The sequence below is a fragment of the Dermacentor albipictus genome, chromosome 1, assembly GCF_038994185.2.
Source record: "Dermacentor albipictus isolate Rhodes 1998 colony chromosome 1, USDA_Dalb.pri_finalv2, whole genome shotgun sequence".
NCBI classification, from domain to species: Eukaryota; Metazoa; Arthropoda; class Arachnida; order Ixodida; family Ixodidae; genus Dermacentor; species Dermacentor albipictus.
In genome coordinates, this window is record NC_091821.1 from 29,658,357 (window position 1) to 29,684,756 (window position 26,400).

At 46.2% G+C, this 26,400-nt stretch overlaps 2 protein-coding genes across 2 annotated transcripts in view; one reads left to right on the forward strand and one right to left on the reverse strand.

Annotated features, from left to right (window-relative positions):
* The window catches only part of LOC135906030 (aromatic-L-amino-acid decarboxylase-like), a 58,621-nt gene extending 33,171 nt beyond the window's left edge, over positions 1 to 25,450 (forward strand). The window contains exons 11-14 of the mRNA XM_065437173.2: positions 2,269 to 2,370; positions 24,090 to 24,286; positions 24,353 to 24,442; positions 24,814 to 25,450. Coding sequence (XP_065293245.1) covers positions 2,269 to 2,370; positions 24,090 to 24,286; positions 24,353 to 24,442; positions 24,814 to 24,886 — 462 coding nt within the window. The 3' untranslated portion in view covers positions 24,887 to 25,450. The remainder of the gene's footprint in view (positions 1 to 2,268; positions 2,371 to 24,089; positions 24,287 to 24,352; positions 24,443 to 24,813) is intronic.
* A 141-nt stretch (positions 25,451 to 25,591) lies between these two features.
* Positions 25,592 to 26,400, reverse strand: part of LOC135906029 (uncharacterized) — a 51,612-nt gene continuing 50,803 nt past the window's right edge. Inside the window, exon 6 of the mRNA XM_065437172.1 lies at positions 25,592 to 25,721. Coding sequence (XP_065293244.1) covers positions 25,610 to 25,721 — 112 coding nt within the window. The 3' untranslated portion in view covers positions 25,592 to 25,609. The remainder of the gene's footprint in view (positions 25,722 to 26,400) is intronic.

The following is a 26,400-nucleotide window of genomic DNA, read 5'->3' on the forward strand; positions in this document are numbered from 1 at the left end:
AGGACGATGTACACGCTTCTATTTGCCTTTAAAAAGATCGGTACGCTTGACGATTATTTTCATGGCTGCAATGCGGCGAAAGGGCAGCGTCTGCTTAGCCATGTAAGTGGCACTGAGCAGGTAATTGGAAACGACATCGTATGTGCCGTCGGAAAAATCGTCGGCAAATACGATGCGTGTTAGCTGAAGTCATTTTTGCAGTTTCCCACAAAATTTCAGTTTCCCACAAAATTTTTGCTACAAATTCGTGTTGTCTCTGATGGCGACAACGGACTTCCATCGACACTGTGCGGAAATAAACAAAATATATCGCCGCGTAGTAAAAGTACAACATGCGCACACAACTTTAACTAGTACGTCCCCTACAATATAGTATAGATGCAGCAATGTAAATAGCTTGGCCGTTTTTTAACAGTGCTCAAAAGACGGCGGTTGAAAGTATTAGTAATCATTTCTGCTTCAGCAATGCCGGCGCGACCAAGACGCGGGCGTGTATCGTCCAGTAACTCGATCGATCGGTGCAATGGTGATGCAGGAATGAACTCCGGTCATGTTCAATGCATCGTGCATATATTCAATTTCTCGGCACGCGTGAACTTCGGCCACTGCTAGCGCATGCAACAGAAGTAGTTTCCATTCTTGGGCAGCGCACACACAAACGAAACACGAGAAAGACAGGAGAAGCGCTGGTCGAACAACTGAAAGCTTTTATATGGATAAAAGGATTATACACCCAGTAATCATGAGATTCGCGTGGATTACATGTAAAAACCGTCATACACTCACGAGAGATCAGTGAAAGAGATCGGCAGAATTTCACTGGTGGCATCAATCCTTTCGTGTTTACGTTACTGTCGCGACAGTTAACAACAGAATAATAATTTCCAGTCATCCGAAGAGGCGCCGTCGCAAACAAGAGACGTTTAGCGCACAGCGCGAACTGAACGCGGGTGCGACGTTGAAAGGAAGCGGCGGAAAAGTACACCCGTTGGAGGTGAAATCGGTCCGCCAGGGAAGAAACGAGCGCTGGCGTCTAGGATGAAACTTGGCGTGCGGACGCCTATGGAGAAAGAGTGTGCCGTGAGCAGCGCGCGGAACTGGCACGCGAGGAGAATCGAGGAAGAAAGCGCAGCGGGGAGGAGAGTGTCGCTACTTTAAAATTCCCAAAGTGCTTTAGCGCTTTATTTCCAAAAGCACCATCTCGTAGCCATTGTCGCCGCACAGCCCGTCTTGCGCGGCATTTCGTTTTTTCTCACATTTTCGTCATACGCTCCTCCTCCGCTTTCCTCCTCGCGTTCTCAACGCTATCGCCGTCTTTCATCTCCCGCAGCACTCCGCTTGCTTTCATCGTTCATCGTTCATCGTTCGCTCGGATACGAAGTACGACGCCGACGCTCGTCACAGGAATGGGCGCCTAATAGCTGCGTTCTAAAAAGACTTTTGGGGCAAATGAAGATAAAAATGGTGATTTGAATGGACATGAACAGCGAAGACCCAACATCACAAATCGAGACCCCTCTTAATTGTGCAAGAATTTGAGGACCGTCTTTAGAAAATCCTGCCACCGAGGGTTCTGCCCAGGTTCCAAGAGAACATCTTCAGGCAGAGGTTGATTGTTGAACTTTGACAAAATTCGTCAGTGAGGGCCGAACACGTTTATGCCGAGCACCAGCCTTCTTCCAGTAACTTCATGACATCACGCAAGGCCGCAGTTGTCATCGTAGGTACCTTATTATCTAGTTACTTTTGAAACAGTATGTACAGTACAGATCCTTGGTCAAAAGCACAAACAGGTGAGTTCATATGCAACTGAAGATTTGAGACACTCCAGCGCTGCAAAGTTTCGGACAACAAACCTATCTGCCATCACCCTCCTCTTTTAAAAGCCTACACAATGAGAAGACAGTGGTTTTAGGTTAGTAGTGGTCTGTACTTTAGAACTAAATATTGTTTTAAGCTGATTCAATGCCTGTTCATATTTACGGTGGACCAATGAGGCTTTATCTCTGGATGTTTGATGTACACGGCATAGGAAGTCCCACCGCACGGATCTGTTTCATGTGCGCAGTGGCCAGTGTATTTTAGAAAAAGGCTGCACTGGTTTCCAACACGAATCAATATTTACAATGGCCCTCGATAAAGCCTCACATCTGAGCATGTAATGTGGCAGGAGCAAAACTGAAAAAAAAATGGACAAAAGCCTACAGGAGACGAAGGCATACGATAATCATTAATGCTTGAATTTTTCTGCACTTTTGTTCTTTGCAGCAAATTGACCTCGCTAGAGAATTCGAGAAGCTGGTGAACGAGCACGAGCACTTTGAAGTTGTGGTTCCAGTCACAATGGCCTTAGTATGCTTCAGATATAAGGTATGCCACAGAAAGTGAAGTTTTGATTTCGTGCACAGTGTACAGGGTCCTGAATATTCGGATGCGTGTATTCAAAAAAAGATTTTGCATTCACCGCTGCACTGTTCTTGCTCAAATTTTGCAGAACGATCGCATTTTATTGTCTGCTTCGTTTAGTATAACACTTGACACGATTAGTAGCCTGTTTTTTAAGACAAAAATGAGACACTGTTTTCGCCTATGGGAAAAATGGCTTCTGAAAAGCCGGCCTTGGCCAGTCAAAATGGCCAGTCCAAATTTGAACGTTGAACAAATAACAAATATAGTCACTAGAGTAGAGGAAGAACTTGGCAAATGGCCAAGTAAAGAGTGGGAATATAGTGAGCTTCTAAGTGTAATAACGACAGTAATACGAAAAGAGAAACAACATGTTCGTTGGAAAGGAAAAAAAAGAAACCGAAAAGCTGGTGGAACAGGGAGATACGAGAAGCGATTGCCGGACAACAGAAAGCATCCCGAGAGCGCAGGCAGGCAAAGAAGGTGCAGTTACCACAGGATGAAGTAGCCAGTAAATGGGAAATATACCGGGAGAAAAAGTCTATGGCCCAAACAATGATACGTTCCTTTCCTTCGAGCGCTTCCTAACCTTACGTGAGGCCTCCTTACAGCGAAGGACCGATGGAGGAAGCAAGCGTACTCTGAAAGCTCCCTTAACCCGTCCTCACCTGAGGAGCGGTTGCCGCGTGCCTGGGTTCGAGATTATTTCTTCAAATCTTTCCGCGAACACCATTATTCTATTAAAAATTGTTGTATCGTCGCACAATCTTTAAATTGAATAGCTAATATAGAGAAGCGTGGACACTTTCTTCTAGTTTGTTTACTAAAGTTTAAAAAAAGTTGCGCATTACAGTGCAAAACTTGATGTGCTCCTGCAACGCTGGCACGCCGGCGTCTTGCAACGCCTAGCAACGCCTAGCAATGCTTTCATGCCGCACGCGTGACTGAAACGAACATGCCTGGCAAGACGTACCGTGCTCGCGCTTCTCCGCAGGTGGGCGACAGTGCGCATGCGCAAGCGAATGCCACGTGGTTAAGCAATGAGGTGAAGCGCTCGTTCAGGGCCAGGAGCGGCGTAAGGACGCATGAAGGTAGCTTTGGAGTTACCTTATGCTGAGGAAGCACCAAGGAAGCCTTCACCGAGGGCCCCTCAGTAAGGAAGCTTTCAGAGTGACATAAGGTAGCCTCACCGCAATGAAGGCTTCCTTAGTGAGGAAAGGAGGGTTTCATTGTTTGGCTCCTTATGCTGAGGAAGTACCAAGGAAGCCTTCACCGAGGGCGCCTCAGCAAGGAAGCTTTCAGAGTGACATAAGGTAGCCTCACCGCAATGAAGGCTTCCTTACAGAGGAAAGGAGGGTTTCATTGTTTGGCCCTAAATGGGCTGGGAGAGTGTTGAGGTATCTGTACAGGAAAAACATTGATTCACAGTGGAGGAAAAGAACTAGGAAGCTTACCAGCAAATATGCGGCCTGTAGGCTGGGCAACACAGCAACAAAGAACGTTAAGCGGAGAGTCAGAGAGGCGGAAATAATCTCACGGGTGGCGACAATGGAAAAAAAACCTGCTATGAGTAACTACTTAAGAGGAAAAAACGAAATCCGGAAAGAAACTTTTTTATGATAACTCAAAGGGAAGCTCATTACTTTTCGAAGCGAGATCGGGATGATGATGATGATGATGATGATGATGATGATGATGATGATGATGATGATGATGATGATGATGATGAAGCCTCAGGTAATGGCACAAACCCACTGAGGGGGATAGGCCACGAATCGGGTGGTAATATGACTCAATACATAAAATAAAATAAATTGGTTAATAAATAAATAACTCGAAAAAAAAGAAAGGAAAACAAATAATCCAAGATGTAAAATAAACTATGAATACATGAGATGAAGTATTGATCAATACTGTAGTAAGCCTTGCGTTGATAGGAATGTTAAAAAAAGGATATACTTAAACTTGAGTAAGTTAAATTATGAATAGTAATAGTAAGATTTGAACTGTGAATTTGTGCTTTTACTTTTTGATTTTTCTAAACTGCAGTAGAAATAAATCAATTCTTCAAACTAAAAACTATTAACAAGGCATTCTTTTTGTGCCACATAGAAAATTATAAAGGGCTAGGCAAACGTTCCTGTGGCTATATGCCAAAACTGTTGCCCCAAGGGAGAGTATAACAGTGCTGCTTAAAGGTAATCCTAAATTTCGAAATGGAATTTCTAGACATAGTTTTCGATGATTAGAAAACCACCGGCATGATAATAAAAAATGATCTATAGTTTCTGGTTCATTCAGAGGTAGCATAGAGGGGATACCGCCAGACCACATCTGTACAAGTAAAAATTAAGTGATGGAATACGGCAACGCAGCCTAGTTAATGAAACTTCAAATTTCCGGTTAGGACACCATTGCCGGTTCCAAGAATAATTTAAGTGTAAAAAATCTGAAGATTTTGCTAATGACAAAGCTTTTTTGTCCTCGCTCAAAGAAAATCTCCGATATCTGGCTGCAGTAATGTGCGCAGTTGCCGGTAGCACAAATAGCACAGGACCTACTAAAGAAGCTCTTGCTAAGGAAGCGGCTTTTTCATTTATATCAATGTCTCGGTGGCCAGGGACCCATACTATATGCACTAAACTTAAGTTAGGCGGAGCTAATGAATAAAACGTGTTTCCGGTTGGCGACTTTGTAGACGCAGTAAGTGCGCTGCATACAGATAGAGAATCTCTGACGATAATAACTCTTGCAATATGAATGGGTAATTTCCGCAAGGCAAGAACTATTGCCAGAAGTTCGGCATGAAAAACAGATGTGTAATCGGGTAGGCGAAGTGAAAAAGACCAATTAAGGGATGGTGAGTAGATACCCACACCTGCCTTCTCTTCACACGAAGAAGCAGCGGTCGCAATTATGTTTATTTTGAAACAGGCCAAATAATCTTGTAAACGGTCATTCAAATATGTTGTGGGCAGAAATTTCGCATTGTGTGGAAAAATGTCTGCAAACTCAATTTTCAGTGACCTCGGAGACCTAGGGAGCGGAATTATTTCTCTAAGGCGAACATTTAAAGGTGCTAATTGCGCTTGCACAAATACAACTTGCGGGGTATGGAACCGTGACCACGTGGTCTCAAAAAATGGACCTGGTTCACTAATAAATGCATATTGTCCACGTCGTGGCGAAGAATCATAAGCTCTTAAGTAGGTTTGAACCGTAAGCATGCGGAATCGTGTGTGAAGAGTAGGTAGGCGCGCTTCCTGGTATAATATATTATTAGCAACGAATTTAGGAAGACCTAAACATAGTCGAAGAGCTTCTCTTTCTAACAGAACAAGGGGCCTTAATTTATATTTTGCACTTCCGGAGAACAAAACACAAGCAAATTCTAGGATCGGTCGTACATACATACGATAAATCATAATTAATGTGTCACTTCGCATACCAGAGCGTCGGTTACTGACTCTACGTAGTAAACCTACGGCTCGTGTCGCCTTCGTTCCAATATTTTCTATGTGAGAACGCCAGTTCAGTTTTCCGTCATATGTCATACCCAAGTATTTAAGCGACTCTACCTGAGGAATAGTTCTCTGTTCATATACTAATGATAACTGTAACGGCCTGGAAAGCGGAAAAACAAGGACTGCGCTTTTGTTTACGTTTAGTGACAGGTGCAGGTTGTGAAGCCACGTCTGTAGAGTACAGAGGTACGTTTGCAAAGACAGGTGAAGGGAATTGATGTCTCTAGCTGTCGCGAAAAATGCACTATCATCTGCATAGACATAGAGATTCACATCCTGGTGCAGTGGTACTGAACTCATCAACAGGTTAAATAGTATAGGAGACAGAACAGCCCCCTGAGGCACCCCTCTTGTCTGATCGAACAATCTTGAAGAAAATCCGTTTTGAAAACAATGAAATTTTCTGTTTCTCAGAAATTCAAAAATCCATGCCGTTATATATTTAGGAAAACTGTAGGACTGTAATGTGTCCAACAGTAGAGAGTACTCGACGCTGTCATAAGCTTTTGCTATGTCAAGTGTCACTAAAGCGCTAATTTTTTTTCTATGCTGAACAAGTTGGATGCGGCTTTCCGAATCTACATGCGCACACCAAATGGAGAGACCGGGCCGGAAACCTATTTGACTTGGGCTCAGCAACGAGTTTTCAGATATATAATCCATCATACGATCATATAAAACTCTTTCAATTAGTTTTACCATATTTGACGTAAGAGAGATAGGCCTAATGTTGTCAAGGTTGTAGCCAGCTCCTTGTTTTTTAAGCAGCGGAATTACTTTGGCTTTCCTCCATTCTGGTGGAATCCAAGCATTTTTTAGAGAATAATTAACTGCGTTGAGAATGTCATCAGAAGACATTTCAAACAACATTTTTAGCATGGCATTGGAAATGCCGTCAGCACCTGGAGCTGAGGCAGGCAGAGATCTAAGGACATTAGAGAGCTCCGACACTGTGACTTCCACGAAGTCATCAGCGATGGGCGGTCTTAGTGGCCCAATCGGCAAACGTGATGCTAAGCCCTTTCCTATATGAATTCTAAAGAAGCAGATAACTCGCGTGGTGAAAGTATTATCGATTGAGTATTCGCTGGTGGTGGCATGAATTTTCTATATCGAAGGAATCTGAACAGAGCTTTTTTGTTGCTGGGCTTAGAGAGGAATTCATGATGTTTTACGTCATACTCGTGTTTGGCATTCGAAACTGTTCTCTTGAACGCAGCAGCTGCAAATTTATAATCACTCCAGTTACTCGGGCACTGATTGTAAAGTAATTTCTTCCACACGGCTTTTCGTCTTCTATATTCCCGCGTGCAATTCGAATTCCACCAAGGAGAGGTTGTATTTTTGTTTATCTTAACATTAAATTGGGACTTTTTAAAAGAACTTTTGACTACTGCGCAAAGCCTCATGGCTTTGATGTCATTCGGTAGCATTTTCTGGGGAACTGAGTAGCGTTTTCAAGATACTCTGAAATTTCCGGTAGTTGACAAAGGTACGTGTCGGAGACTCCAGGGGAATAACAGGGCAGACAATGTCAAACCTAATGGGTAGATGATCACTATTTGAAGCTGAGTCGACAGTAGACCAGGAAGTTACGGAAAGTCCTGAACTGGCAAATGTTAGATCCAATGCCGATTTAGAAAGACCCTGAATAAAGGTAGCTGACTTCGTGTTTAAGCAACAAAAATTTTGATTAATTGCCCAGTCGGATAATCGCTTTCCACATGAGCCCGTTTTGAAACCCCAAGATACATGATGCGAATTAGTCTCTGGCTATCACAATTTCTTTCCTACAAGAGTTGACAACGGTATCGAGGAACCGAGTATCATGCACGCCTGTGGGAAAATATGTATTAACTAAGGAAAATGGGGAACAACCAGGAATAGTTACATCTATTGCTAGTATCTCACACTCCGTAGACATATACTGGTAGGAAATTTTTACTTTGTGGCATATTTTAGTTGCTATCAAGAAAACAAGTCCTCCGCCTCTCGTTGGACGGTCCAATCGAAATAAACGATAATTTTGTATATGAAAATCTTGCCCATTGGAGAGCCAAGTTTCCTGCAAAAGGATAATGTCGGGAGAAAGTTGTGAGCAAAAATATATTAAATCAGTAGCTGCAGAAATAACGGAACGGCAGTTCCACTGTAATACCTTTAAATAACCTATGATGAATTAATGCCTGCTTTAGAAACCGCTTGCTCTAAAATGCTGTCTTTTAAAAAATCTGTCTTCGAAAGACTGTCTTTACCGTACTTTGTTGGTTTTGATTGAGGATCATAGCTGGAAGAGTCAGGATTAGAATCTGACTTGGAAAGACCATCTTTCACAAACTTTTTGGTTTTTGAGTGCGGGACAGAGATCGATGAGCTATCGTTAGGTGATCTTGTGCGTTTAAGAGTCGGGAGGTCCATTTCTACATCCTGGTTGTTTTCCGACACTGATCCAGAGAAGCATCCATTGTCGGTCTGCTGAGTTGAAGTGGATGGCACAGCATTGTCTGCGTCTTGTACAATAACTGATGAGGGATCCATTAGCTGTACAGCCTTCGATGTTAGGGTCTGTGTAATAATCTGCGAGCTAGCATTAGAACTCGCTAAAGGAGTGAAAAGCTGAATCATTTGTGATGTCAACACTTGAGCTAGAGTTTCCGACAGGTTTGATGTTAGTCGTTCCATAGCTTTTGACAACGCCTTTTCGACCATTGTCGCAATAGAATCGGAAAGGGCTGAGTCTGCAACCATTTGCTGACGGGCTGTCACTCCTGCATATCCCTTAGACCTACCCTGGACCTCAACAACAGCATCACGGCGCGAGCAACGTCTCCTTTCAATTAAATCTACAATTTGCATTTCCTGTGATCTTGCAGGACAGTTCGAGTAGTTGGCGGAATGACCACCACCACAGAAACATTTCTCTTCTTTGGAGGAACAATCACTAAAACTGTGGCTGTCTCCACACGTACGGCAGCGGGGTGCAGATCTGCGCCTCTGACGCTGTGGCCAAATCGCCAACACTTGTTACATTGCAGAATGCGTGGAGCTAGAGCTTCTACCTTGTAAATTAGGGGCCAGACCTTAATTTCTGTGGGCCGCATCGTTCCAGCACATGTAACTATGACTGACTCTGTTGGTATCTTCTTATTATCAATCACTCGACTGCACCGGTAAACGGAGATAACACCAGCTACCGAGAACATTTCTAAAATCTCCTCAGGGGTTAAAGTGACGTCCACCCCTCGTACAATGCCTCTGGAGCATGCGAGGTGTGGTGGTACGAAACAGCTCACCGGATGGGAAGCGAATGTGGAACAGTTCAGCAGTTCTTTGACACAGGTGTGGTCCGGCGAGCAGCATAGTATGCCACCTCTGCCGAATTGACGGACCTCTGTGATTTGACGGAAGTGGGGTGAGGCCTTCTGCAATTCGCCCTGAATCGTTTTTGGGTTTTTCATATTGATCGTCCCTCCGTCGGTCGGCACCGTGGCCACAGGAACAGTGCCGGCTCCACTGCGAAGAAAAAACTCAAGCGGCAGCTCCTGAGGAGCTACCGAGGCTGACCACGGGGTAGCCCCGTAGCCAGCTGATGCTACAGACATCAAGCAAGGCTAACACAAAAACACATCAGAAATATATATATATATATATATATATATATATATATATATATATATATATATATATATATATATATAAAGGTTATGTGAAGTTACAAGCTGACCAAAGAAAATACCACCCGATACTTGACCTAAGCCCCAAAAGCAGGAGAAGCCAGAACCGAGGAAAGCGATTCCTAAGCGCAGAGCAAGCACAGCCGCCACGTCAACGGAGCCGATTTGTCCGGCGCGAAGACGACATCGCGGAGAGATTCCCTTAGGGCACGCAATATGAGAAGAGGAAGCATGTGTTTGCTGCGGTAAAGCTAGGGAAACGATGGAGCCTGTTTCATTAGAATGTGAAGACGTCTGCCCAGCGTTCGATTAACGCGCCACTGGCCTCCTTGAAACCCTTGGGTTCAGTGAGAGCAGTGGAAAAGTAAACATGCCCGCAATAGAGGTTTGTAAGAGGCGATTGGAAGATTGGTGGAAGTAGGGAAACGACAAAAAACGGAGACGTACAAAAGCAAAGTTCGTGATAGGGGATCAGAAAATTTGGTTGTGGGGGTTCATAGTGTTTTTTTTTTTTCTCTTTTAACCTAGGTAGCACATTAGGCAGTATAATAACATGAGCTTGGTGGCGCAACCCACCGCCCCGTTCCAAAGGGGACGCTCATAACATCCATCCACCCATCCAGGCAGGCTTGTGTCGCCGCCTGCCGGCAACAGCAGGAAGGAGCTGCTTCGCAGACGAAACGGCATTTTAAAAGCGGCCATTTACACGGCAGCAACTCCTTCCTGCTGCTGCCGGCAGGCGGCGACACAAGTCTGTGCCAGGGCTGGCTTTTCAGACGCCATTTTTTCCATAGGCGAAAACAGGTTCTCATTTTCGTCTTAAAAACACGCGATAAATCGTGCCAAGTATTATTAGGGACGAGCTCCACCACTGGAAAACCTGGCGCCCCCGTCGGCGTGACGTAGCATGAGGGATCACGTGGACACAACGGCCGCGTTGGCTGCTTCGGAAGCGCCGAAGCGAGCTGAAAACGAAAGTTTAAAATCCCACCTGCGCCGCCGTTCTGATTAAGTGGTGAGGCTTTACCTCCTTGGGTGTCTGCTTGACAACATTTTAAAGTACTATAATAGGTAGTGGCTGCCTTTGGAGAGAGAGAAAGAGAGAGTAAACGCTTATTCTAATAAAGGCTGTTTGGTTATGGTGGGTGGAGCCCCTCATCCAGGGCCCCACTGGTTACAGCGGCTCGCCGGGCCTGGTCAAGGGTCGCCAGTTGGCTTCCCAATTCCACTTCCGCGAGTCGCGCCTCCCACGACCAGTTATATAGAGTGTTGTCTAGCAGCGGCGAGGTGGCAGCCGCCGGACGTAACGCGCACTGGAATGTTATGTGTTCCAATGTCGGTGTTCCTTCGCACCACGGGCATGTGTTGCTGTATTTGTCTGGGTACATTTTGTGTAGCCTGTATAAATGTGGGAAAGTGTTTGTTTGCAGGCGGCGCCAGTCCCGTGCTTGCCTCCTGTCTAGGTCTGAGTGAGGAAGGGCTTTGGTTCGCCTGCTTAGCCGTTGTAATTCGGGGATTTCTCTTGGCGCACCGGGTGTCGAGGTGTTTTCTCGGGCGGTGTGGCCCGCAGCTCGGCCTGTCATCCCTCGAGCCAAGCGGTCCGCCCATTCGTTCCCCGCTATCCCTGTGTGCGCCGGGTTCCAGGTCACGCAATAATCCATGGTGAGTTCCGTTCCTAGGATGCGGAAGACGCAGCCCGGTAAAGCCACCCCCCCCCCCCCCAAGGAAGAGGCGACAGGCGTCCTGCGAGTCTGTGAGCACGTAGGCCGATTGGCCCTTAGCTTACGCGGCGCGTATAGCCAGGGCTATGGCCACAGCTTCGGCCGTTGCAACCGATTTCGTGTGTATAGATGCTGCTACGGTTGTTCGTCCTTGGCTGGTCACGACTGCTGCAAATGTATTGAGGGTGCCTGTATTCTTGTGATACGAACTCGCGTCTGTAAAGTAAGTATCCGGATCGCTTCGCCGCCTTAGTAAGGTGGCTGCCCGCGCGCGTCTCCGTGCCGCATGATGGACTGGGTGCATGTGACGGGGGATCGGCGCCACGTGGATCCGCTCTCGGATTTCAGATGGCAGTAGGATTGTTTCGTCGCCACAATATTGTGGTGTCAGTGGATAGTGAAGTCTGTAAAACCGAGCGTCCCTGAGGTATCGTGTTTAGCCGTTCACGCTGCGCCATTAGAGTGGCCGCTGCATATTCCTCGAAAGTGTTCATCATTCCTAATTCGTTCAGTCGGATCGTGCTTGTGCTTTCAGGCAGGCCGAGTGCTGCTTTACAGGCGATTCTTATGAGCTTATCCGCATGTTCGATGTCGTTACGCCGCGTGGTTTGGAAAGGCAGAGCGTACGTTAGACGACTAATGACGAAGGCGTTTACTAACTGCGTGGTGTCTGCTTCGGTCATGCCTTCTCGGCTGCGTGCAACTCTGCTAATAAGCCCAGTTACGCTCCGAACAGTGCGTCTGAGATTGGAGAGCGCTATGCTAACGCTGCCCGTTTCTTGAATGCACATTCCCAGTACGCGCAGGTGGGATGCCCTCCTGATGGGCTCTCCCTATAAGGTGAGCTGCAGATCCGGAGCCCTGGTCGCTAGGGTATGTCTAGGTCTAATATGAATATACTCCGATTTCGCTGGAGTGCACCTCATGCCTGCTCGCCTCATATAGTTTTCAATGGTGCTGATGGCCTGTTGAAGCGTGTCTTGTCGGTTTCCGTAGGACCCTTTGCAGGCCCAGAGTGTAATGTCGTCTGCATATATGGCGCAGCCAAGGTCCCGGTTCTTCTGTAAGTCCAGGGCCATTCTACGTAAGCCGATGTTAAAAAGAAGTGGTGACAATATGGATCCTTGAGGAGTGCCCTTATCTGGTAGGCGATACAGGGCAGAACGTGCTGAACCTAGTCCTATTTTCGCGGAGCGGCTGCTCAGGAAGTCTTGAACGTAATGAAATACTCTTTATCCACACCCGACATCTCCTAGTCCGTCTAGTATTGTAGTGTGTGAGATGTTATCAAATGCCTTATGGACGTCGAGTGCTAGCAGGATTCTGTCCATGCTTCCTGGAGGAGGATCGAGCACCTCATCTCTTAATAGAAGAAAGACGTCCTGTGCACAGATTCTCCAGCGGAAACCGAACATGGATTCAGGGAAGAGTGAGTTTCGTTCGATGTGGGCTTAGAGTCAGGTTAGAATTACTCGTTCAAAGAGCTTGCCCATGCAAGACGTGAGTGATATGGGCCTGAGATGGTTGAGCTCGCGCGGCTTGCCCGGTTTTGGTATAAGCACGATGTCTGCCTCCTTCCATTCTCGCAGTAGTCTTCCATCCGGTCGCCAGACCTGTTCATTGAAGAAGTCGACTAAGTGCTGTAGGGCTACGTCACTAAGGTTGCGCAGCATTGCATTGGTGATTTTGTCGGGTCCAGGAGCAGTGTTCTTCTTGAAGGTTTCTGCTGCTGCGCAGAGCTCTGAGAAGGTGATGGAGCCGTCCAAGCTCGAGTTATCCTGTCCTTGGTATTCTCTCATAACGCTTGAAGATGTCTGGGCAGCGCCGGTGTAGGTGCGTTTTAGGTGCTCGAGTAGTTCTTGTTCTGAGCCCTTGTATTCTCCTAACAGCCGCCGCATGACGTTAGACGTCTCGGTACGCGTGCTAGTTGGGTCTAACATGCACTGAAGAATGGCCCAGGTCTTCTTGGTGCTGAGGGTGCCTCTGAGAGAGTCGCAGAAGCTGCGCCAATTTTGATTATTCAGCTCCTTCGCATAGGTGTTAGCTTCGTTTGCCAGCAGGGCTATTCGGCGCCTAAGTTTGCGATTACGCCGCTGCCGCTTCCAGCGTTTGGTGAGGCTTCTGTGGGCCTCCCAGAGGTGGGCGAGATGGCTGTCTGCTGCTGGTGCTTCCGTTGTGGTCTTGATCTCTCTCGTGGTGACAGCGTGGGCCTCCTTGAGGAAAGCTGTCCAACCTGCGGCTATGGCTGGAAATGAGGAAGCAGCCTGGTGTCGTTCTCTGTACCTTTTCCAATCAGTGAGCCTGGCCACCCCTAGGGGCTGTCGAACTTTAGCTGTGTTAACATTGACACACAATAGATAGTGATCACTACCTAGCGTTTCGTCCAGGTTACACCAGGTGACCCCCGTCTCATTGTTGACAAACGTAAGGTCCGGCGTGGTGTCCCGGGCAACGCTGTTTCCTATCCTTGTATGAGTGCCTGGCTGCGTAATCAGTACAAGTTCGTGGGATTGAGTTTCTCGTCGTAGATTGAAGCCCTTGGCGGTGTCGCGTTGATAACCCCATGCGGAGTACCAAGCGTTAAAGTCTCCGAGAAAGATTAGTTGGTCTTTAGTTGAGAGCAAGGTAGATACGTGACTTAAAATTAATGAAAAATCGGCCCTCTTATCCCTAGGGGGGCTATATACGTTGGTTATCAGGCACTTGGGACGACCCTTCTTGACTGGCCAAATGGTGAGTATTTGGTGGTGGATTTCTACGCCAGGTGCTATGCCGACAGTGATTATCAGGTCCTTGCGGGCCAATGCTGCCACTTCAGGGTAGCTCGAATCGCTGTAAAAACGGTAGCCCCCAATAGGTATTCGCATTTTCCCCACTTCCTGAAGACAAATAATGTCAGGTGGGACGAGCACCGCCTTGATATACTGTGTAAGTGCAGCATGTTTGTTATGTAGTGATCGGCAGTTCTACTGCCAAATTACGAGATTCTCTTGGTGTGTAGGTGTGTAGTTAGCCAGAGTATGGGCTCTCGAAATGTTCTGTGTCTGTGGTTACGGTGACCTTTGGATCTCGTTTCTCCGGGCTAAGGCTGCTACGACGTTTTCGCGTTTTTTTTTTTTACTCCTTTGAGCGAGTCGTCGACATACCGCCTTAGATTGTGAAGCTCTGCAAAAAATAATTGCATTTGTGCGCACATATTGTCTAGTTTCCCTTCCAGATGAGTGATGGGTGTAGGCATCTGTGCTATAGGCTGCGTTTGTGATAGTGGTTTGGTCTGTGTTGGGTTCGTCTGTGTGTTGGACAGTCGTGCGGGTGCGTTTGTCTTATGGGTTCCTCCGTGCGTCATCATGCTTGCCATTTGTCGTTTACGTGTTTCGAGTTCATTTTTCATGCTATCCAAGCTTGCCTTAAGTTTTCTGTTTTCGGCAACTATTTTCTTGTATTCCTCGTTTTGTGTGATAGGTGTGGTTGTGGAGGACGCGACCGCTGCCCAGTTTACCTGTGGATTTGTCAGAACGGAGGCCGCCTTCGGTGCTTCTCTGGATGCTCGTTGCGTCTGCCTTGCTTCTCCTCCCTGGACGCGCTCTCGTGCTCGAGAGCGGGATCTGCTCCGGTGAGGTGACGCTGATCTGGACCGAGCGTTTAGTCGGTGTGGAGATGGCGATCTCGTCCTTCCCTGTCGGTCGCGTTGGTCGCTCCTATGGCCGTTTGTGTAGTCCGATTCCTCATCCTCTGAGGCGAACCAGCGAGGTTTTTTCTGCCTTTCATTGCGCTTGTCAGTGCTCTTTCTGACTTTAGCTTTTTTCGGTTGCTTGAGGCGTCGTTGGCAGCTGCGGTCCCCGGTGACGTGGGCACCCTCACACGAGGCATACTTTGGCTCACACGGGTGTCCGTCCACTGGGTTTCTGAGTCCACAAATTCGGCACACTCGCAGGTCGGGCTGTGGACAGACGTCTGTCCGATGCCCTTTTCCATGGCATTTTTGCACACCTGAACAGTAGCACGGTAAGGATGACACAGGAGTTCGCCTCCGTTGTAGTACACCACCCGAGGTAGTGACGGGCCGCAGAAAGTAAGGGCGGCACTCTTTGTTTCTCCGATCATTCTTGCTTGGATGAGTTCGACGCCTTGAGTCCGTATACATATGTTCGTTGTGATGGTCTCCGGTGGCGTTCGGGGTGGAAGTCCGTGTATAACCCCTCGGATAGCTTCCTCTCCGGTGGCAGAGTATACGTTAACGTCATGCGAACGTCCGTTGATAGTGAGGGAGTTTGGAGGCGTGCAGCATGGTAGGCTTCTCCTCGGTGCCGCAGTGCCGGACGTACGCAACGGAGCCCGGTGTCAGCCTTATTCACACGTAGCCGCAGGGCAAGGAGCTGCGTGAAGCTTGGCTGGCGAAACTTAGAATCGGCAGACAGCCATCAGCTACAACTTGGGTGTGCAGCAAACACAAATGCGAGGAAGATTTCTGCTACGGCGCCGGGACTTCGCGATGTTCGGTGAGTAGCAGAAAACGCGCACTGAGACTCTCGCCCCCGCCCGCTGCCCGGCTAATGTCATGACGCTTTATTAGGTCTATGAACTTGTTGATACTAGATTTTGGCAAGTTCACTGGAATGGAAAGGGAGCGGTAAGAAGAGCATTAAAAAAAGGCATGGCATATGGTAATGGTTGTGTTATTAGTTAATGCACTGGATTACGAAAAAGAAGCAGAGGGAAATCGCACGCTGAGAAGGCCGGTAAACATGCAGTGCGACGCAACTCGCAAAATAATATTGAAATGTCCAAGAATTGAGAATAACAGAATAAATCATCGCGACGGCACATCACAGTCGCCGTCATCATCATCATCATCAGCCTGGTTACGCCCACTGCAGGGCAAAGGCCTCTCCCATACTTCTCCAACAGCCCCGGTCATGTACTAATTGTGGCCATGCTGTCCCTGCAAACTTCTTAATCTCATCCGCCCACCTAACTTTCTGCCGCCCCCTGCTACGCTTCCCTTCCCTTGGGATCCAGTCCGTAACCCTTAATGACCATCGGTTATCTTCCCTCCTCATTGTACGTCCTGCCCATACCCATTTCTTTTTCTTGATTTCAACTAAGATGTCATTAACTCGCGTTTGTTCCCTCACCCAATCTGCTCTTTTCTTATCCCTTAACGTTACACCTATCATTCTTCTTTCCATAGCTCGTTGCGTCGTCCTCAATTTGAGTAGAACTCTTTTCGTAAGTCTCCAGGTTTCTGCCCCGTAGGTGAGTACCGGTAAGACACAGCTATTATATACTTTTCTCTTGAGGGATAATGGCAACCTGCAACCTGCTATACAGTCGCCGTATAGGCGTCGAAGTCTCTATAACGAAATTATTTTTGAACAGTTCTGATAGCGTCCACGCAACAATGGTTGCTAGTGTACTGTCAAATGCTCATATTCTGGGACCTAAAGCTCACGGCACGGTGCGAAAACGCGCTCACAGCGAAAGCAAAACATTGTGCGCGGACATGCATGCAGACGCGCAGTCGGTCGCTGCGAACCCGTGCGATCGCTGCATTGAGGCTTCACTTTATTATGCCCCATTTGGTAATACAGACAGCCTACTATACGAACATATTTCACATAGCTTACTCTCAGCGTTTGCCTACCGTTCACGCAAAGAGCCGGTTCGGGAGACTCCATATCGCGGCGACCGCGCGCAGTGGTGTTACGTATTCGGTAAAGAGATGGCGTCTGTAAACGATTCTGTCCTTTCAGTTTGCCCAAGATATAATATATCGACAATCAAAAACTTCCTTCGTTTTGAGAGCACCTACATAAATGTCCAGGAGGGCTGCCGCGTGTTGTTTTTATTGAGCGCCGTAAGCGAAACCTATGAGGAGCGCGCCGCGCTATCCCTCATACTACGCAAGGGAGACGCTTCCGACAGATGGCGACTCCGTAACTCCTCGCTCCCAATACTAAACGAAGCAGACAACAAAATGCGATCGTTCTGCAAAATTTGAGCAAGAACAGGGCAGTGGTGAGTGCAAAATCTTTTTTGAACACACGCAGCCAAATATTCTGGACCCTGTACACATCTCGTCGCAATATTTTTAAGTATTTGGCGAGATGTTTGTCTATATGACTGAACATAGAAGCACTCATGGGAGGGTAATGGGAGGGAAGCACTCATGGGAGGGTAAGGCCAGAGGTGACCCAAAGCATGTCTACCCCTGTATAAGAGAACGATTACCCAAGTTAATTAATGAATTAGTGATTGACATCAGGTGGATTAGGGAGGATTAAGGTTGATTAGAGCGTATCAAGGATTAGGAGGCATGAATAAAGATTAAGGTAGGTGGAGGAGGATTAAGGCGGTATATGGTGAATTAAGGGTTGATGAAAGGGTATTAGGACGGATTAGGGTGGATTATAGTGGGTGAACAAGGATTAGGGGGATTAAGGTGGATAACGGAAGATTAAGGTCGAATAATGTGGATTAAGGTTAATTAGGGTTGATAAAGGGGGATTAAGACCGATTAAGATGGATTAGGGTATATTCAGGTGGATTAGGGACTGTGGAGATGGATTAGGTTTGATAGATGTGGATTAGGGTGTATTCAGGTAGATTGGGACTATTAAGCCGGATTAAGCTGAATTAAGGTGCGTCAATAAGGATTAGGGTGGACGAGAGGGGATTAAGGCGGATTATGATGGATTAGGGTTGATAAAGGAGGATTAAGACCGTATAGGGTAGGCTAAGGTGCATTAGGGGCGATGTAGGTTGATTAGGTTGTATTAAGGTGGATTGGGAGTATTAAGCTGGATTAAGGTGGATGAAGGAGCATTAAGGTGGATTAAGGTGGACTGAGGTGAATTAGGGTTCATTGAGTATTAAGAGCGATTAGTCTACCATAATCCTCCTAATGCACGTTAATCCACCGAATCCACATTCGTCGACCTTAATCCTCCTTCATTCACTACAATCCACCATTATCCACGAAAGTCATCTCAATGCACCGTAATCTACTGTAACCCTCCTTAATGCACTTTAATCCTCCTTACCGTAATCCTTCCTCATTCGCTTTAATCCACTATAATCGTCCTTAATTCATCTTAATCCACCCGAATCCACATTCATCTACCTTAGTCCACCCTAATCCTCGTTAATCAACCCTAAGCCTCCTTCATTTACTTTAATTCCCCCTAGCCCACCATAATCTTTATAAATGCACCTTCATCCTTAACCCACCCTTATTCTTCTTCATGCATTTTAATCCACCCTAATCCATTATAATCGTCCTTAATGCACCTCAACACACCTTTATCCACCCTAATTCACCTTCATCTACCTTAATCCAACCTAGTCCTCCTTTATGCACCTTCATTCATCCTAATGCACCTTCATCGACTTTAATCCACCTTAATCCTCCTTAATACATCCGAATTCATCTTACTCCAATCACTAATCTATCATTACTTTGCTAATCATTAATCATCTCTTATACGCGGCTGCACATGCTTTAGTTCGCTTCCCGCCTTCGTTCGGTCCCGTGATATTTTCTGTAGCTCACAACGGGACCTTGAAACAGAGGTCTAAGGCTTTCGCGTATTAAGCCACACACAAAGGGATGTCACAAGCAATACTAGATCAGACGCACGAAGTAAAGCATCTGATCATGTGGCAGAAAAATTGTCTGGAGTATAGAACTAGCTTCAAAGCTCCCTTTACATCGGTATGCCCCATTCATACGGCTTTAAGAAAAAAAACAACCTCCTCACAAACGTTGCCTCCAGCATTATCAATGCTGTTACTAGCATTTCTCAAAATTTTGAACCCCACTGGGGCGCGCAACTGGCCCAAAATAACACGCCTCCATAGAATCCTGCGGCCCGTCCGCGGGAGCCAGGGAGGAAAAGCGGGCCGTGCGCAGCCGGCGGGCGAGGAGAATCGAGGAGGAAAGCGCCCTGAGCAGAGTGTCGCTACTTTCAAATTATCAAGGGGTTTTAGCTGGCATGCGCTGCGCTTCCTCCTCGGCGGCTCCCTCGCTCCTCGACCGCATATTATGCCAGAGGGGAGACGTTCGCTCGCTTAACCTAAAGAACACCGATGCCGAGGTGCGAGTGCCACTAAGAGACACCTAGTCAAAGATTAGGGTCGATCACCTACCATTTTCGATCACAAGTGGAACCCGTTAGTCCAACTGGCTCCAATCGGCCCAACTGAATCTGATAGGATCAGCAAAATAAAATCCGAAGTTGTCTTAATACAAGCTGACCCTACAATTATAACCAATTAGAACCAATTGGCAACAAGAGATGAAAAAAAAGGAAAGGCAGGGAGGTTAACGGAATTAGCTGAAAATATGATTTGCAAATTGGAGCTAGAGAGCTGGGTTTTTCCGCAACATCGATATCATACACAGCAACATACATAACAGTGAGTTTATCTGTTATCAATTATAAGTAAGCAACATTTGCAGACAAACCATGGCACATTGTACAAATGCCTTTTTTGTTGGGAGGAACCCACAAACCCAGACTTAAAGGGCCCCTGAAACGGTTCGGACAAATTTTGTAAGCGCGTAGGGTACAGCTTAAGTAGAACATTCGCACCACAATTTAAGTGAAGCGTTACGTATTAATGGAGCTGCAAGCGATTAGAAGTTACCCTCCTCCCTAGCTATGCTTTTCCTCCTCAACTCGCTCGCCGAGCGAGCGGCGCTAAGCTCCGCCTTCACTGGTTCAGCGTCACGATGCGACGTCACATCGCTCACTTCCGGCTGTTTAGGAGCACGCCCCCTCCCGCGCGAGACCTCTCCGCTAGCCGCTTGGCCGTCGACCGAGAGCTATCGAAGCAGCGTGCGTTGCGAGCATTCTGTCGTAGCGCCGAACGTGTCCGGTACTCCGCTAAAAACAGGCAAGCTGGTCATTTCGGCAAATGACTGGAGGCATAAACTCAAGCTGATGAAGGAACTTTAGCGTAGACGTACGTGAGCAGCCTGATCGGTCTGCACGGTCCAGACACTTGCTGGCGCAGCGCTTAACCAGTCAAACAAAGCGCTAATATTGCTCTAACCAAGTGTAAAGCATTTTAAACATTTTTAAATCAACATGTTGATGATTACACTCCTGCGAAAAATACACACCAGCAGCAAAGAATACACTTCGTTGCTGCTACTGTGTATGGTTGAGCTCTGTGCCACCAGGTGGCTGCACCGTGCAGACCGTTCACATTTCCCCTTCTGCTCATCTCGTGGCTTATCCCGGCACAGTCAAGCGGCCAGACCCTGTCCCCTTGCGCTTGCGTTTGCCCTAATACTGGACTCGCGGTTTGCAGGTCGCTAGGTTTGCAGTCCACAAGGCAACAAAGTCGAATCATAGTGCTCGCGAAAAGACTGAGACCGACTCTGACCGCGGAGCTCTCGTCAAAATGGAGTACGTTGTAACACAAGCAGACGACACTTGCTGTGTGCCGGAAGTGCTGAAGTGTACTAAAAAACTATTCTTGTGTATTCTCTTTAAGTTATTTTCTTTTTACAAAAACAAAGTAACTAACATTCCAACTATTACGAGCATCATTTGTTCACCATAAATTTGGAAAAATTATCGACCACGCGCCCTGGTCAGCCAATCAGATAGCTCGCCCATGTGACGTAATATGGGTTATTTGCATCATATGGGTAGGGGCGGCTTAAAATTCCGCCGAGCAGTGCGCTGCGATCGGCAGCGATGGGTATTTTTAAAACCTTATAATAAATTACACGCTTTACGCAGAGCACTTAGATGCATCAATTAATGATCAGAAGAACCTACTCTAACGACTCAGTACGTTTGTAGAAAATCGCCAAAATCGTTTCAGGGTCCCTTTAGGGACCCTGAAACGACTTTCGTGTAATTTATTATAAGGTTTTAAAAATACCCATCGCTGCCGATCGCAGCGCACTGCTCGGCGGAATTTTAAGCCGCCCCTACCCATATGATGCAAATAACCCATATTACGTCACATGGGCGAGCTATCTGATTGGCTGACCAGGGCGCGTGGTCGATAATTTTTCCAAATTTATGGTGAACAAATGATGCTCGTAATAGTTGGAATGTTAGTTACTTTGTTTTTGTAAAAAGAAAATAACTTAAAGAGAATACACAAGAATAGTTTTTTAGTACACTTCAGCACTTCCGGCACACAGCAAGTGTCGTCTGCTTGTGTTACAACGTACTCCATTTTGACGAGAGCTCCGCGGTCAGAGTCGGTCTCAGTCTTTTCGCGAGCACTATGATTCGACTTTGTTGCCTTGTGGACTGCAAACCTAGCGACCTGCAAACCGCGAGTCCAGTATTAGGGCAAACGCAAGCGCAAGGGGACAGGGTCTGGCCGCTTGACTGTGCCGGGATAAGCCACGAGATGAGCAGAAGGGGAAATGTGAACGGTCTGCACGGTGCAGCCACCTGGTGGCACAGAGCTCAACCATACACAGTAGCAGCAACGAAGTGTATTCTTTGCTGCTGGTGTGTATTTTTCGCAGGAGTGTAATCATCAACATGTTGATTTAAAAATGTTTAAAATGCTTTACACTTGGTTAGAGCAATATTAGCGCTTTGTTTGACTGGTTAAGCGCTGCGCCAGCAAGTGTCTGGACCGTGCAGACCGATCAGGCTGCTCACGTACGTCTACGCTAAAGTTCCTTCATCAGCTTGAGTTTATGCCTCCAGTCATTTGCCGAAATGACCAGCTTGCCTGTTTTTAGCGGAGTACCGGACACGTTCGGCGCTACGACAGAATGCTCGCAACGCACGCTGCTTCGATAGCTCTCGGTCGACGGCCAAGCGGCTAGCGGAGAGGTCTCGCGCGGGAGGGGGCGTGCTCCTAAACAGCCGGAAGTGAGCGATGTGACGTCGCATCGTGACGCTGAACCAGTGAAGGCGGAGCTTAGCGCCGCTCGCTCGGCGAGCGAGTTGAGGAGGAAAAGCATAGCTAGGGAGGAGGGTAACTTCTAATCGCTTGCAGCTCCATTAATACGTAACGCTTCACTTAAATTGTGGTGCGAATGTTCTACTTAAGCTGTACCCTACGCGCTTACAAAATTTGTCCGAACCGTTTCAGGGGCCCTTTAAGCAGAAACCATAAAAGAACTTATTGAAGTCACTCCTTCAAGGAGACATGCTTCTGCATGTTGAATGGACATGATGAAAGCTGTGGCATATAACTATGACCCATGACTACCTAAAACCCCTCCATACACGTTTCCGCCGACCAGGTTAGGTACCGCCAACTTGCCCTCTTCATCCACGCTCCTCTCCCACTCACCCCCTTAGCTTCCGGCGCCAAGCGGAACTTACGTAGCTGCAGCTTCCTGTTCCGAGTGGAAGTGACGTGTTGTTTTTTAGCTTTGTTTACATTCCCATCGCTGGAGAGGCTTTAATTGCACCAGCTGCGGTTGAAACTGTGAATGCGATTCCATCCAAGAACCATCGCCCAAATTAACCAGCGATCTGCTCGTGATCGCTGCTTCGCGTCAACCTGCGACCGGTTGTGGCACGAGCGACAACGTACAGTGGAATGTAGTGCCTGAGCGCTAGGAGACCACTGCCGTTTTTCGTGCATTTGGAAAACTGACCGCGAACTACTACTTCAGCGGAATACAACAGCTTGTCCCCTTTGCATTCTTCTTATGGTGACTGCCACAGCTCTGCTAAGCACGCGCGGGCGTCTCGCCATCGTCTAGCTAACAGCTGTCAACGCGGAAATTCCCGCAGCGCAACTCCAGGAAGCGGAAATGCCGGAACCGGATTTGGTGTGAGGAGAAAAGGCGGCGCAATACAAAGGTTGTCGCTACTTAAGAAAGCGGCGGTGGCGCGTGGATGCAGGGGCTTTATGACTACCAAGAGTAGGGAAATAGAAATACACTCGAGAATGAGCTCTAAACAATAGTACATGGCAGCATGTGCATCTAGTTTCTACAAACCTTGCACTACCTATGCTTTAAACCTTGCATTACAACAGCCTTTGAAATATGTGATAAGTGCCACCACTGCAAAAGATTGCAGGTGTACACCATCATAATGGTAGCAGTTCTCTTACTGCAGCCAATGTTTTAACACATAGTGTGTCACAGCAGCCACTTCAGCATAAGGCTGTGAACTAAGGCAGCTCTAAATTCTGCATACAAGCTTGAATGCACTTCTGTTGCAGCTCTGTTACAGCTAAATAGACGTTGCTAATACTAAGACCAGAAACCCTGCCACTTTCCCAGCTTATTGATGTGCCTCCCAATACAGCATACTAACAAATTTAAAACAGCACTGTTTTAGTTTACCTCATCCACTATAATTGTTTTTGCTTCTTTGTGTCAATTTCTTTCTTGTGTATATACTATCGCCTCTGCACACATTTGGCTGTTGGCTTCAAATGCGTAAGCAGTATTAAAGTTAAGATGCTCTTGTATCTTCCCATCTGCTGCAGTCGTTTTTCTTTCTTTTACTCATTTGAATACTTGAATTCTGCCAAAACTATACTTGGTAACTATGTAGGTCACATGGCAATTTGGCTAACATCACAGTTTGTGCAGGTGGTAAAAACTTGCTGCTCCTACTGTGCTGTTGTACTTGCAAAAATGAGATAAATACATTTTTTTTTTCATAAAACCTTCCCACTTTATTTTTCATTACAAATAAAGACTTCTCCAAAAACAAATGAAATTGATATTAATATAAATAAATTTGAATGGCATAAATGCATTTCATAACAGCCACACTTCAGCACATAACCTAATCTTTGCTTCACAGGGCTCCAATGCTGACAATGAAGATTTGCTGCAGATACTTCACAAGCGCAGGACTATTTATCTGACCCCAACAAAGCTAAGAGGTGTCTTTGTTCTCAGATTTGCAATCTGCAGTCGCTTGACTGAAAATGAAGATGTTCACTATGCATGGCATGAGGTATGTGCTGCGCTACAGACACTAGAGCAACAACAAAGAGGGTAAGCACTGGCAGTTGTAGCCCTTGTGGATGCAGCACACAACACTGTGTGTTTTTCCTTTGGCAGAATGTCAAAACATGAAGAGGTAAAGTTCAGCACACCCTACGGATATGTAAAAAGGATGCCTCTTCAGGGAGAAGCTGACCAAAACATGGGGTAAGTAGAGAACAACCTGTTTAAACTGATATTAATATCTGTTAGTATGGAATGTGACTTAATACTTCACATATAACGGACTTGCACAGAAAAAAATAGGGCAAAGGGGAAGAGGAGGAGGAGAGGGGGGTATGGAGGCTTTCATAATCCAATAAATTAAAGCACCGTGAGGTGTATCACAGACACTCATGGCATATGTAATTTTGCCAAGTTTGGCAAATCACAAATTGGCCACATTTAAGACCAGCAGTAAAGATGCTTTTAAAGATACGACATTCTGAACCTTATGCACTGTATGTGTGATATGAAGATGTCTCCAGCTTGTACATCTTATTCCCTAACAAGGCTATATATGACTGTTTTGTTTACAGAGCTAATAGAGCGTGTGCCAACAGACTGCTTGAAAAATACAACCAAATTAAAGACTGGCTATTTCACAACTAGCACGTCGACACTGTCAGCTGGCTGCTATTGGAAAGATACGTGGTCTTCAACACTTTTAATGAAGCTTCACTCCCTCACTGAAGCCTTCAGAAGATGCTGAAACATTGCTTTTCTGCAATGAACTTATTTTCATGGCTGCATACAATAGACATAGAAAAAAGTAAAGGAAAAAGTGGTCAAGCCAATAGTAATCTCAAGCAATTATGAAAAATAAAGATTACTTGAAATCCACAATCATAATTTGAAAACTATTTATGAATGGTAAGTATATGTAAGGTCCTCCTTATTCTGAACTGCACTACATAGCTCAAAGGGCATGCACACCTATAGTAACACCTTCGACAGTGTTCACTCCCAATGCTGACACGGCTATCACATTCAAATAATTTCACATTATTAATTACCAAGAGGATGAATAACAGTGAACTTTAAATTACAGATATGAACACTTTCTTTTCTTCTGTAGGCAACCAGTAGAAGTTTTGTCAGGCTATATACGGTAACTCAAGTATTTCGTATCAATAAAAAGGAGAGGGGGAGGAGGGCACAATAAACATGCACACAGAATACATGCTTGCACCTTGAACACAGAACTGAGTAACATCAAGATAAAACTTGGGCACAGGCTCTTATTTATGACAGACTTCTGTCACACCTTCTAAGAAAGAGTGGTGGGGGGCGAGGGGGGCAACATAACTATGACCATTGCACAAACTTCCCCATTTATTCTGTAGCCTTCAGCAGGGCAACGTTTCGCTCAACAAGCAAAGCATTGATGTTTACTGCTGTTGGACCATTTCTCTTCCACAGCACCACTTCCATGATGTCTTCATAACTAGAAGAAAAACAAATCAAATCAGTAAATAAAACAGTCCAGTGTACAAAAAGCATCAAATAGCATTTGTTCACAAAGAGCGAATACACTAACAGCTCTTACTGCTGCTACAACATTAACCTTTATAGAGAAGAGCTGCCTTCAGGCAGTACAGCAGAAAAAAAAAATGTTTTCTTGGTGAGTTTCGGTATTGAGTAGGGTGTTTCTGGCTAAGTGTTTTCGGCCAACACTGAATTTCAGGCAGTAAACATCATTTGTTGAATTAAAGCGGAGACACAGGAAGAGGAAGTTTGGCATGAGACTCGCTTTCTTTTGAAAACACAGTCAGAGGAGAGAGACCGATACAAGATTCCCGGCTGCAGTGTTATATCATACAGGTAATGTAAAGCAAATGCCATGTGCACCAATGCTTCACATCCCACGAGAATTGTCTGTACGAGTTCCAAATGAATCCATAGGTGGCTTGAGGTGCAGCTCACTTCCAGTGTTCTTGTATTGCAGTTTCACCCTATTACTTAAAAACGTTTCTGCAAAATTCTCTCTTTTCATTGGATATGATTATTATGAATGTATATTTTGCACATTTAGATTAATAATAAGCATTTACTTCAGGTATTTATATGTAACCCTTTGTGCCTCACATTTTTTATCGCATATTTGTTTTTCAGAGTGAGTTATT